Source organism: Diadema antillarum, unplaced genomic scaffold (assembly GCF_040938485.1).
Source record: "Diadema antillarum isolate AM-2024a unplaced genomic scaffold, OU_Dant_1.0 seq00000767_RagTag, whole genome shotgun sequence".
Classification (NCBI taxonomy): domain Eukaryota; kingdom Metazoa; phylum Echinodermata; class Echinoidea; order Diadematoida; family Diadematidae; genus Diadema; species Diadema antillarum.
Genome location: NW_027271657.1, coordinates 170885 through 185774, shown reverse-complemented (window position 1 = coordinate 185774; position 14890 = coordinate 170885). Strand labels below are relative to the sequence as shown.

Genomic DNA, 14890 nt, shown 5'->3' with positions numbered 1-14890 from the left:
GAATCAATCAATCATCAATCTATCTATCTATCTATCTATTCACATATTTCTCTATGCATGCATGTATATATGAATGTATGTATGTATCTATCTCTTTATCTATCTATCTATCTATCTATCTATCTATCTATCTATCTATATATCTATATCTACTTATCTCTAGAGATCACATTGTCACTTTATCTCCACGAGACAATGAGTGTCACCCACCTACTCTAAGCCGTATATGTTACCAATCACGCCAATGGCTGAATAAAACTTAAAAACAAAGTGAGTCAGTATGTTTCGCTTTCACTGAGCTTACAAAGATGGATATAGCATTAATGTCATAAATTCTACACAATCTTCAAAACACAATGTGTTATGTCATACAGCATCACATTTTTCCCGTGAAGAATTCAGTACCTTATTCAATTCTGTTAGAGTTAGTGTTGATTTATCCCACAGAATACAAATTTTAGAAATGACAATGATGTGGTATACATTTGTAAATACAGGTGTTGTTTTAACACGTGATTACATTCATTCATTCATTCATTCATTCATTCATTCATTCATTCATTCATTCATTTATTCCTTTAGAATTACAAGCCAAGCTTGTCGCAAATGTGTATATTGTGATATATGTTTATTGTGAACCCCTGAGAGGTAATCTTTGAAAGAAAGCGTAATCATCATAAACGTAAAAAGAAAGTATAAGGTAAAAGAAGACATGAATGACTCTAGAATATAGAACAAGACGGTTAACAGGGTTATTAAAGCAGACACGAAAGCAAAACATGTGAACTATAATGCCTACAAACTCTTCATCCTACTTTAAAAGGAAGTCCCCCTTTCCGCGTAATTTCCACCGCTAATATATCTCACAAAGTACGATATTTTTATATAAATGAAAAGGAGGAACAATGCATACTCTGTAATGGTCACAAAAGTAATAGCGATAAAAAGAGTGATCTACTGAAAAGTGGAGCTTTTAAGACGTGGAACACTCTAGAAACAATACCAAAAGCCTAATTTATATCCAAGGTTCACTTATGTACAGTTAGAGCATTTTGTGATTTATTTCTCTCCTTGTTTCAGTTTTAATCCCCCAGGCAAACACTTTTGATGATTTTTGATGATTCTGTGTGTAATAACATTAATTCGTGAATTCATCACACTTCGGGGGAAGTGTTTATATACATTCTATCTTCCACTCAGGAGCAGTTTAAAGATTTGGTGAGATTTTGAAATTGTTAACTTCATAAGCAGTCACTTGAGTCTGTAAACTAGAATCGCTTTGGTTCACAATGAGCTCTTACAGATTTTCATTTTTAGAGACAAGTTAGCCGATATGTGCATTTAGCCATCGACTAATAGCAATTAATATTGTTTAGGACCTGAGCTCTCCTGGAATTTTACGAGAACAATAAAATTGTAATTTCTGTACTCTGTTTAGTTGTAAACAACTGGACAGAGATGATAAGGGTTATCGTTTCATATCAAAGATCAGTTTATAAGGAGAACCGGAAACGGCACCACATAAAGTTTAATCTCCACTCACAACATCGTTAAAAAAGACGTTAACAATTAACATTGTTTATTTCTAGAATAATGGGGGAAAATCTTAGGAAAGTCGTTCATCTGTATAGGCTGGAGCGTTGAGAGTTAAACATTCCTGAGGTAAATAGTGTGTATTGAGATTAAAAGTTTAACACCATCTTTTTTAAATTTCTTGTCATGTTTTTTGAAGATCAAGACTAGAAAGCACTGTGTCTGAGAAGCAAGATTTTGAGGAAGCAAATAAGAAGAGACTCCTTGGTTTCATATTCATGCTGGCACTTATAGCCTCTTAAATATCGGATTTACGAACATCTGGGTTTTAAGAATTTGAGTGTTTCGGAAAAATGAATAATGATAATGATAATGATATGACAAAATCATATAGCGCCTTTGACCGAAATGTTTCTAAGCCCTTTAAGGCCAAGTGTAAGCTGCGCTGTAGGGTGATCTGAGATTGTTGAGATTCATACGTGTAGTCAGTTTGGGTATAGATGAGAACGGGCCTGTCCATATAAGTACGAGAGTGGCAGCGCATAGTTATATTCATATACAGAACTTATATACCGCATATCGCTATACACCGTGAGTGTCTGTATGCGCTTTGAGGGAGAGGGTTGAAACTGGAAAAGGAATGTACTGTATGTACAGATGTACCGTAGATGTTGCGGTTTGCAAGAGCAAAACTCATTCTAAATACTTTTTTAAACAGAAATGTCTTGAGAAGACTTTAGAACTGTAACACTGTGGAAGCTTCCTTTATACAACATGGAACAGTGTTCCACATCGTGGGAGCAGCTGCATGAACAAAAGATCACTCGCCATAAAACTTAATGGTTATGGATGATGTTAATGTAGGTAGGTGATGAGAAGGATCTTGATAATGAACCTTCAGAAAAACAAACTTCATCCAGAAACACACCGGCGAGAAGAAAATTTAACTACCTGGTGATGTATGCGTGTACAAATGCACGTATGGATATAAGATGCGAGCAGCTTGCGGGTACCAAAATACTTTCAATCTTGTCTTCATTCTTTATGTTTTGTTTGCGAGATGTTTAGACAATGGAACGTGCCAATGTCTCAAGGACTCATACGGTTTGAAAATGAATTCAGCACTTAAGATCTATAGCTTTGGGTGTAGCGTTTTGAAATATCACAACGTTATACAAGTAATACAACGTTATACCCCGTTGAGGACGAGTCCCGAGTATACTCGGGCACGTGTCAAGGGGAAATGTGTGTTGTAGCAAAATCAGTCTGTCCTCAACGAGTTAAGAAGAACGCTTTCGACTTTCAATGCATCTGCCTCAACGAGATTTTGATCCTTTAAGAAGAACCATGAACCAGAGACCTCGTGCATCATTGTTGCAATGTTAGAATGTCCGCATCAGCTTTGCAAAGCAATGAATAAGATGTCCTTGATATCAAATCCTTCTTCTCCCCGCGCCATGGCCAGAATTAACTCTAATTGATTTAGCATGTCCTTCCCCTTTCCTTCCTCCTTTCTCTTTCTACTTCCGGGTTATGATAAGCGACACCACATCTTACTTCCGCCTCTGATAATGCTCGTAAATACATTGTCTTGTTGTGGTCCCGGATTATGAAGCAACCATCTCTAGCAAATGTTGCGTTAGTTTTGGCATGCCATCACTCTCGATAAAAAGCGCCGAATGTAAGGCAGTAATAGGACTGCATTTAGTTCCCGTGATGTGAAGCTGTCTCAATTGTTTACTTTCCATCTTTGGGGGAGGGGATATTGGGGTGGGGATCTGTACTGGAGTAGGATGGGGGATTCCCCCATCGATGTGTTCTTTAACGAAACTAACTTTTCAAGGATTATTTCACTCACTGGAAGTGTAAATCACGTGAAAATGTATAATTACATTGTGATACAGGCCTTAGTATCATAACTATAGGATCACTCGTCTGCCTGGAAAACAATGGACATGATAGGGATCTTACACTGACTGAAAAAAAAACTTTGTATGTTAAAATTCCCTTACTATTTTATGTAATGCTATGATTCTATATCATTTTACATACCGGAATATTGTCAGGGGAAATTGTGGTTCCACCAAAATAAATGCGAAGCTTACTCTCCCCTTCTTACTATTCCCCTTCTGATTCCCTTATTATTCTATTGTACTTTTATTTTTATTGACTGAATTATACCGATTGAAAACAGAGAAAATTAATGATTTTCCTATTTTTCAAACTGCTGTTTTTCTTCATAAGTTCACATTTAGTCGTTTTTCTATAACTTTGATTGTTTTTTTTTCGAACATTTTTATTTTATTTTCGCTACAAACTCAGCAGTACATTCATACCCATCCACAGAATGTCAGTCGTCTGATTATCTTTTAAACCCCTGGATCATCGTAGTCTAAAAATAATCAAAACATCATGGGCCAAAATGAACCCTTTGCTTTCAATCTAAAACAGTGCCCATCGCAAAATATTTTCGACAGGGAACTTTAAAAAAAAACTTTATATCCCAATATCCTTCCGATATTCCTACCTAATTGAGTATGATATTCATACCATATGTCCCAGCTACGCTAAACAATGATTTTACGACTATCATATTATTATACAATAATGATATGTTTCTCACATCACACTAGCATACATTATAGTAAAGTGCTTCCACAGAGCAACATTATCCCAGCACATCACAAGGTTCATGATGTATTTTACAATAGATTAATTAGTGTGTTTCATGTTGCAGCATTATAATATGGTCATCACACTCGTGAATCTATGCTTATGTATATGGTCCGCTACATTGCAGTTATTTTTCTATAAACTTCTTAAGTGTTCCCTCTTGTATTGCTGTATAAACATTCAACTTAGCATTGCTTTATTTCATCACTTTCAACGTTTTCTCGTGTACTGCAAAATAATATATTTTGATTTTGGATGAATAATACAATAATGCTAACACTTTCTGAGCTTTTGTTTCACTGTAATGCATTGGAATGCAGAAATAAAACTGAACATGAACTGAATTGAACTATGACTCCAATCTAAGGTGTACAATATCGAACACTAAATTGATTTAATGGCGGGAATAAAAGTGACAATTCGCCAGTATATAGAAGGAAACCAGGCTACAAAGTTCAAAATGGTTATTTTCTCTCATCAGCTGTGTTTTCCGCCCATGTCATGTCAAAGAAAAAAGTCAAAGCCGTATATTCAGTTGATATTTTTCATGTTTTCTGCAAGTATTGTGTATCACGCATTTCAGACGTCATCAGAAAGGTAGTCACCGGTTCATTTATTCGCTCTACCAAGTGACAAAACACAGCAAAATTGAGAACAACCCGTATATACTAATGATGAAATACTAGTACCAGGTCCTGTGTGTGTTGAGGGTGGTTCTGGTGTCATGATAGGTTAGATTTGCCACAAATCAGTCTTCATTTTAATAACATAAAGATGAGTTATGAAAATAATCTTTCGTATCTCACATCGTCACACTTATATCACTGTCATGTTAAATTAAAAATGTTTTGGTTTTTATATTTTACCGTCCTTCTGAATTGCAAAGCTATAAATTGTATTTATTGTGCGTTGCAATATCAATAAATAAGCACAAATTTCTGTAAGAATTCATATTCATGTTTCTGTTGGAGATGGAAAACAAACAAATGGTGTCAGCTATTCAAGAAAAAAGCATGTGAAAAAAAGAAAAAAAGAACAGTCTGCACGGAATCAAATTTAGCATCAAGGAAGATTATTGAAAGCTATTCATTTAAGAATGTAGTCTCCATAAAATGCACTTTCACTCCCTACATTCAAGTCGGCATAAGATATAAAGCAACAAGAGAGGTAAAATTTTCCTCGAAGTTGGACATATAAGAAATTTACATCAAAAAGTAGAGATTTCACTGGTTTTCACAAGAAACAGTGCATTTTATAGTAGGAACCAGAAATACGAAGAAGGTGAGCTGATAATGTTACGCCCTCTGAAGTCACTTACTGATTGATCGATTGATCGATTGATTGATTGATTGATTGATTGATTGATTGATTGATTGATTGATTGATTGATTGATTGATTGATTTGACTTGACTTTATTTCCGTTTTGTGTTCACAAAATGAAAGAAATAGACATAACTGAATAACAATGATTATTACTAAACAATAACATTTTGTCCTTTTGATGACGTAAAAAGGTAATCGAAACGTAGACATGCGCTCAATAACAAATACTTTTGTTACAAATAGTAATACGAATAGTCATAAGAGCAAAAGTGGGGGGGGGGAGACTTCAATTGAATTACACGCACATTTTCACCAGTTTATTTTCTTTAGACCTGAAATAAAAGGGAGTAGTGAACATAGATTTGTTATATGTTTATATATGTACACACACTCCTCACACACACACACACACACACACACACACACACACACACACACACACACACACACACACACACGTATATCTTTGTCTTTCAAATCATGCTTTTTTTATGATGGCATTCAAGGGAAGGACGGTAGGTGCTATGTAAAGTTGTCACAAAAAAGTCATCTTTTCTTTGTCACCCAAAACAGTGAGAGGGTTTGAGGTGACGATATCATAAGCTCATTTATCAATGTGGTTTTCTATTTGAAATCACAGAAAACTGTAAAAATACATGTAACCTATAAGTTATTATATTTTTCTTCTTCACGTCCGATTTTGATTAAACGTTATCATTGTCTGATAGTCTGTAGTCATTAGTTGTTGTAGTCATTGTCTGTAGTCATTAGTTAACATGATGTGGAATTTCAATGAAAGAGGAAGCGATGGATTTCTGTTTAATGAAAACTGTCCTTTTATTCTGATTCATCAGGGTTGACTCCAACAGGGGGGAAAAACTTCCCAGCACAATACCAACAACTAGACATTTTATTTTGATAACAACTCACATATAAGCTTAGTCTCAGTGGAATGGTGTAATTAGAATCTCTTGAATGTGTTGCCAAAACATTATACGTAGTACTATTTATCATATCTACGCGAATTATGGTCTAAACATGCTTACTGCGCAATTCGAGCAAACAACATTTGATACTGAATTACATATCTGTTCTACACAATTAATTCACTGTCGTGAAGGTTAGTCAACTCGTTATCATTACGCTAATCTTAAATACCCACAATACTGCTGAGAAACGGTACAGTAGCTTGATACACCTGTAACTGCATCGCAGTGTTGCAAGCATACATATGGTGGTGAATGCTATTAAAGCGAAATGATGAGGCTAGATGGAAATGGAAGTTATGACGACACGTGAAAAGAATTCCCACGCAAGATTCATTTCCATTGAAGAGACAAGCCCTCGGCAAGGTCAGCCAATTGTTCCCGTCCGCTTTTATCTTCAAGACACCGTGACAGCTTTTTAATGCGCGCTCACAATTGTTTAATTGTTGGCGGAATGTGTATTCTGTGTTTGAGAGCAGTAGACTGTATTGACAAAGGCGCGATACGGATTTACAAGGCGTACTGGAACAAATCTAATGAAGTCCCATTTAACGTTGAATGGACCATTTGTAGGCCCACATCCTACCGGGGATTATTTCTCAACCAATTTGCAGTTGTTAGCCTTGACTGTGGAGAACAGGTAAAATCATACCATTTCCATTTTCACTTTTCTCTCCTTGTTTATAGTGCTCTTCTGGTAAAGGTGTCGAACATCTGAAGCAGTAACTAACGTTTATGTCTTGATTCGTCGTTCTAACGAACTCACAAACCACCAATGATAATCCATACCTGTACTGCATGTATAATGTTTGTAGTGTACTGTTACTGTACTTATAGCTATATATCTTCATTACTTTATGATAAAGGATATCTATTCCAGAAACTGTTATGATCTGCAGCATGTGCAGTTATCTATCGATACTAGCTTCCATTTTCCTTAATTCTGATTAATCTACATAGGCATTCAAACCTCAGCGTGTGGTAAACAGATAAATGATGTGCTAACATGGCAAACTTGAGTGGGATTCACTGAGAAATCGCTGAGACATATAACCATCGGAAATGAAATGATAAACCCAAGGTACCTAATGTACCGAGTACAGAATAACAACCTTTAGTTTTACCTTTATCTTACTCTGAATTTGAAGATTGTTTGCTGTGTAATCTGTTCGATAGAATTATCTGCGGACAAAAAAAAAAACCCACACATTTCTATTATATGTTCATTGTAAAATTTTGGTATTTACGTCATTTTGAAGACCATCTGCCTAAAAGAGGGATCAGCTGCTCCGTCGTCACACTCGGCTGTTAAAGACATTGTTTACCATTTGCAGATGAAACAAAAACCCAGCTTTAGTGACTTCGAAATAGTTCTATGATAAGATGTGAGTTAGGGGTAGAAACAATCAGCGTAAAAAAAAAGTTAATCAGTATGATCAATGTTAAGTATTGTTGAATGTACCAAATGTGAACAATAGTTATGATAAAATCGTTTCTAGACTAAATCGTCTACAGTTATGGTTTAGTGAGAAAACAGTGATATCTCCTTATATTTTAGGCTTCATTGCAAAGAAAAAAAAGAATATATATGTATATATATATATATATATGGTAGGATGTTTTGTGATACAACTGACCTACACATATTCATCAAATGCGATAACTAGAACACTTTTTAAATTACTGCTCCAATGGTAAACAATATCTTAAAGGACAAGTTCACCTTCATAAACATAAGGATTGAGAGAATGTAGCAATATTAGTAGAACACATCATTGAAAGTTTGAGGAAAATCAGACAATCCGTTCAAAAGTTATGAATTTTTGAAGTTTTTGTGCAGTACCCGCTGGATGAGAAGACTACTGCAGTGTATGAATAACTTAGATGTCACATGCGTACAACAATATAAGGAAAATATAAAGAGAATTTCACAAAATTCCATCTTTTGAAAAAAGTACAAATTCCCCTGACTCGTTACCGATAAATGTTATGGGTAATATTATTCCCCCTGCCTTTAGAAAGAGGCAAGTCAATTGCTCTTTTATTATGCGAAAAAAGTGAAAATATGTTGAATTTTCTTTTATATTTTCTTTATTCTGTTGTACGCATATGACTCACAAGCTGTAGTAGTCTCCTCATCCAGCGGTTCCAACACAAAAATTTAAAAAATTAATAACTTTTGCATCGATTGTCCGATTTTCCTTAAACTTTCACTGATGTGTTCTACTAATATTGTTGCATTTTCTCAATCCTTATGTTTATGAAGGTGAACTTGTCCTTTAATAAGCACATACATTATATACCATGCAACGACAGCTAAACACAAGCACAAACACAAACACACACACACAAACACACACACACACACACACAAACACACGCATCATCATCGCCATCATCATCATCATAACACACGCACACATCATCATCGTTCATCATCATTATCATCATTATACATACAGTCACAGGACTCCAAAAAGCGTGTCGCCTTACAAGTTTATGTATCACATGGATGTATAATTTGAGGAGGCCTTTTTCCTTAAATGTTTCATCCTCGTCTTTTAGTCCTTATCTAAAAGAAATCGATTCTATGGACTATTTCTAGTCACATTTGAAAAAAAGAGAAAAAAAAGAGTAAAACAAACAGTTTCAGAGCTTCCTAAAACCGAATGATAACGTAAAGTTGAGGCGTTGACCAATCAGTCTTCTTAAAACTCCTCCTTCCCATTCAGATGGGTGAAAGAGAAGCTCTTAGGTACTGTTCCTCGCTCTTTTATGAGAACTGTCAGCATAGTATACTGATAATCATCATGCAAAGATGATGCAAGACACACATATCTTATTTCTTGGGGGGGGGGATATTCTATAATCATGTGTACCCCCTCGCCCCTCACACACACACACACACACACACACACACACACACACACACACACACACACACACGGGAAGACAAATATTTCGATAAAGTAAAACACGGCGTCTCGGGAGTGGAATTAACAGCGATGATACAGATTTATTGAAATCAATGATTCTTGTGTCGAGTTTTTTTATGGCAAATGAATGGCATCGTCATAATTGTTGTCGTAAAAATCGACTTGAATGACTTGAATGACTTGAATGACTTGAATAATCGGTGTTTTTTTACGTCCATGAAGGGCAATTTTTGTCAATCAGTTGCAATAACGAAACAGATTGCCTTAAGGTAATTTTAGCAATATGTTGAATTCACCATTTACCACATCTGGGACTTTTAAAATACATGACAAGGTCACAACGCATTCTGTGCCATTTCAGTTTGACTCACAATTCAATTATTCCCACATAAATCATAATGCGGTATCTGTGTATTTACGCAGCAAAGGAGTAAGATATGTAGTTCTAACTGGAAGTAAAATAAAAGACCTCAGGTTTAGACACAAGTAGCAAAGTCATTCTGTTATATAGAAGCAATTAGATGGGACCGGAGCTGCAAGAAATTAAAGTAAATGTTGTAAAACGCACAAATAAAGGAAAAAATACATTCCTATTGCAAGTGATGCTGCTTATATCACTGGTCAATCAATTTCAATCCGTGGTAATGTTATTGCTTACTTAATAAACGCAAATCCAGAAGAAGCGGATTTCCTTGTCACTGTTCGAACCCACAAAAATAATATTATGGTAATGTTACCTATAGAGGTGACTATTATTCGTTTTACCAACTCCTTGAGATGATATGGGTTACAAGCAATCAGTGTTTAACCCTGCGAGAAACTCAAGCTGGGTTTCATAAGTTCGTCATCTCTATTCATCTGTTTCCAACATTTTTTATTTTCAAAGAATCGAGTTCATTCTCATGAAAATGCTAGAATAATATGGTCTCGTCCAAGCTTATCACAACAATGCTCTAAGCAACGATATGATATTAGCCAGAAACATTATATATGTATCATACAGAAAAAAAATTAAACATTGTTTTGAGTCATGATCATGCGTTAGATATAAATTTTCTACGCAGTATATATGCATGGTATTAGATTTATTAAACTGGCAAGTAGGACTAAAAGAAAGAAAGAAACAAACAAACAAACAAATCAATAGCAAAAGAGTTGAAATTTGTTGAAGCCCGCTTACACCAATGATGATAATAATGATACATAGATACGATTTCTTTTGCGCCATCTTCCATTCTGATTAAATGCTCAAGGCGCTTTACACCGAAGAAAAAAGATTGAAAATACATGAACCATAGAAGAAGAAGAAGAAGAAGAAGGAGAAGAAGAAGAAGAAGAAGAAGAAGAAGAAGAAGAAGAAGAAGAAGAAATAATGAATGTCTGTCTTCTAAACGCAAGGTTTAAAACACTGTTAATGTACAACGTGACAAGGTTGTGTTCGTGTGGGACGACAATGCATTGGTCATCAGTCAAGTTAATTGTTTGGGAATAAAACGTTGACCTCAAAATGATTTTCTCAACGCCAATCTTCCAAAATGTGTTGGATTCTGTCCCATTTAACATTTAAAAGAACGGAGACTTCGGAATTGCCTGCGGAACTGTTGCCATGGTTTCATGGTTGTTTTAATTATTATTGTACCTAGCATCATGAAATCTTTCATGCATGCTTTCTTTTACTAGTCAAACAGATGAATCGGACCATACACGTGGTGAAATGCAACGTCCTTTGGTTTGCTGGATGTTATTTCAAATCACAGGACTTCAAAAATTTCCGCATATTAACGCGATTATATAATGTCATCACCAAATAGATGGTCATTGATTACGAAGAGGCTTTACTGTTAGATTTCGTTTTAATGTTTTGCTTGTAGGGTGACTTTCATGTCATTAATCGCAGATGAAAGATCGTAATAGTATTTTTGACATCATAACTTTGACGTATGAGCCGTATCATGATCATGATAATGCTGAGTTGTATAATGTCATTATAATCAGAGCATTACGTATCAAAACTAGGTTAAACTATAACTTTCATAACGCTATACATGATCGAACCCCACCAAAGAAACCATTGTGTAATGAGCAAACAACATCATTTTAACCTCCTTTAATTCCCTGGTAACCAGTCACAACAAGCAGTTTTGTTTCTTTCTTTTCAATCGAGCTTTCTTTTCTGCCTGATGATGGATAGAGGTTGCTTGGTTTACATGATCTGGGGCTCTCGATGTAAAGGAAAGTAATGGATTCTTTCTCAATCCAAACCTGATGGTGATCGTCATACCGTTAACGAGCAGTTCTTTTGTTTTACAACGCCTCATCGAAACAGTGTCGTTAAGTTTGTTTTTTATGTTAAGCACGCACAGTGCTCTCTCTCTCTTTCGATCTATCCCTCCCTCTCTTTTCCTTTCTTCTCTCCTTTTGTATGTCTCTATTTCCTCTTCTTTCCCTTCATTCTGTCCATCATTTTACTATCTCCCTCTCGAGGTCCCTCAACTCTTTCGAAATTATTGCGCAGTACTTGATGCCTTGTTGCTCCAATCTAAGTGCCCTTCTAGTATGCGTATCTCCTGTACTTGTGTTTCATCATTGTTATTCTGTTGTTGGTTTCGACAGCATCTTTTCACACGCATTCACATTTACACTCATCGATTATTGAACTCATAAGGATGACACCATGCACATCAAAAAAGAAACGCTCCGTTTAAATGAATGAAAATATCAAAAGGGGTTGCAAATCATGATTATTGTTGACTATACTACGCAGAAGTTCTTCCACGTGCAGTTATACGTGCAGCAATAACCAGGGTTGTGACAACTTAAACGGGATGAAATTACCTCCACATGACCTCAGCTAAAAGTGCATGTAGGCCTATGTGATTATCAGTTCAGTTTTTATCGGTATCGTTATTAGGTTATTTCTTTTATTATTCTTTATCGCTTCTCCCTCCTATCATTTTCTTTTTGTTTCTAATTCACTTTTGATTCATCTGTCCAGTTCAAGTAGCTACATAGAGTGCTGTGTATCAGCTGGTGTAGTCATGAGACAGACCATGCAGCCATGACAACCACCGTTTCCGGTGAAAGTTTTCCCCACCGTCCGTCTGGCTGCGGTGGGTATAAATGAGAAGTGCTGGCTTGCTATCCGAGGCATTAGCGCTATATCACCACCAGGAAAGGGGAAATTGCCAGTAGATCCAGCTTACACGGGTCTCGTGGCTATACTTGCTCGATTCGTATTTTTTCTGCTGGTAGATTGTTGTCGTACATCACGGTCACGACGCTCGAGATCGCTCAGCCCAAAGGAAGGATATTCGACGCTGAGCTGATCTGCTTTGTGGGTTTTTTTCACGGATTCAGTTGAGATATTCGTTTGCAGTGCGCGCTGCGTTCTCTGGACGCGGTTGCTTCGAAGAATGGCGCCGGAGTGTGTGGCGTACAAGAGAGAGTGGAAACATGAGAAGGGACGAGTTTCAGCTGGTACTAACCTGAGACAGTTGTTTTCTTGTTTCCGATCCTGTCTTCCATACAGATCACACAAAGTGGGACTGGAGGAGACAAACGTCTACGAAATCGTGGAATCAACGAACGGTAAGTTTTTATTATTATTACATAAATATTCCATGTTCGTTAGTACCGAAAACGTTTTAGTGAATGGCAGATAAATAATGTCAGCATATTTGACCCGAGAATGACACAAAACATGTTTAAAAAACATGCCAAGAACCACACCTATAGGTTTGCCTGTGTTGTAAACCTTCCAAGTCAAATTATCCCCTACCAGGATCATTCAGAGCGTAGCGACTTGTCACATGTACTCTGCACAGGAACACCAATATTCACTTTCACCGCGAATTCTATTTGAATTTCCATCCGAACTTGCAGGGATAGTTCAGTGGAAATGTTTTAAATTGTCTATTCTGTCTTTTCAATTTTCCTCGGCATTCTTGAAGTAAATAAGTCCCCTATCGTCTAAACGAGCACACATAAATCGTTTCTTTTATGGGTTTGACATCTATACTCCGTTGTTTACAACCGAGTACAGTGATTGATTGATTGATTGATTGATTTAAAATATTACTATGTAAAACTCATTTCTGCAATATGCGGTATACGATTCAGAGCAGCATGTATCATTTTGACAACCAGTGAAATGTTTCCCCTATGGGATATAAATTATGAGTTGGTCATACTAGGCCAGAAAACGAGGCGACTAGTTTTGATGACCTATATTGTTTCGTGTTACGTTGTGACGAGATCAAATCAAAACCAATTGTTCGCTTGTATAGCTAATCTGTGGGCAATACAATGAAGAATTTCAGAATTTTTATATGCGAACATATACTATGTCGCTGTATCCTATTATAAGTCTCGTAGGACATCGTCTAGCATTAGAACGACTGACTTGTATCAAACTTTGAACTCAAACTATTCGTGTTTAGCAGTGGGAAGAAATACATTTTTACCTCTTCTCATTTTTCTGTATCCTTTCAAGATAAAGAAATCTTACAGCTGCCAAACAAATGTTACTCGAAACCATTCGTATTTTCACGTTTTCCACAGAATATTATGGCACATCAACGATTCCATTTCTTTGCATTTGGTCCAACTTGTTTCTAACAGACTTCAAGTTGCAAATGATTGACAAATTGCCATTCATCGATCATTCTATGTTGTGAGTAATAGCCATGATGAAAGAAAAATGGACATACAACTCGGGTGAAATTCGAACCCACGACCTTCTGAGTTTGTATCTATCAGTGGATGCCCGTGATTTTTATCATGGCTATCACTAGAAAACGCTGAATAATCAGTGTTATTTGCGTCGATGAAGAGCAATAAATTGTCAATCAGTTGCAATAGAAAGTACTCGACGCAGGAATCCCTAATTTGAATAGACTAAAAGTTGTTCCTTCTCGTCATAATATTATGACGAAGAAAATTCGTAAGATGACATGTAGACGCAATGATATAAATCCAAAGTCAAGCATGTAAAGTGGGATAACATTCAAGAGCAATTCCACACCTATGACAATGACCACGTGGATTTTAAGAAATATGATGGGCATGACAAGATACGATGAAGAGAACGATAGAAGTATCTACAGGATAGGATTTGAATAAGAAAGATATGGAGTTTAAGACGAATCATTGAATAGTCTTACTTCAAGATTTGTGTTTCCCCAAGACTTCGCGAGCACATAACTACAATGGAATTTGCCTGCATGTGGGATTTTAATGTCTTCATGATTTGAGTTTCATTGCTAGTTTAATCATGTATACTTCGTTGTATGTAAACGGGTGCATGGAGAATCCATCGTAACACAGAAAACAGCTGTATATTATACTAAATAGCCAATACGCCTAGATCTGTTCTATTTGAATGTGCATGGGATGTTGATAAAGAGAGGGTGGTTGAAATGGAATATGTGTGAAAGGAA

General features: G+C 36.2%; 1 protein-coding gene across 1 annotated transcript in view; it reads left to right on the top strand.

Annotated features, from left to right (window-relative positions):
• The window catches only part of LOC139738750 (uncharacterized), a 72527-nt gene that overhangs the window by 49246 nt on the left and 8391 nt on the right, over positions 1-14890 (top strand). Inside the window, exon 8 of the mRNA XM_071649390.1 lies at positions 12982-13040. Within this exon, the coding sequence (XP_071505491.1) occupies positions 12982-13040 (59 nt within the window). The remainder of the gene's footprint in view (positions 1-12981; positions 13041-14890) is intronic.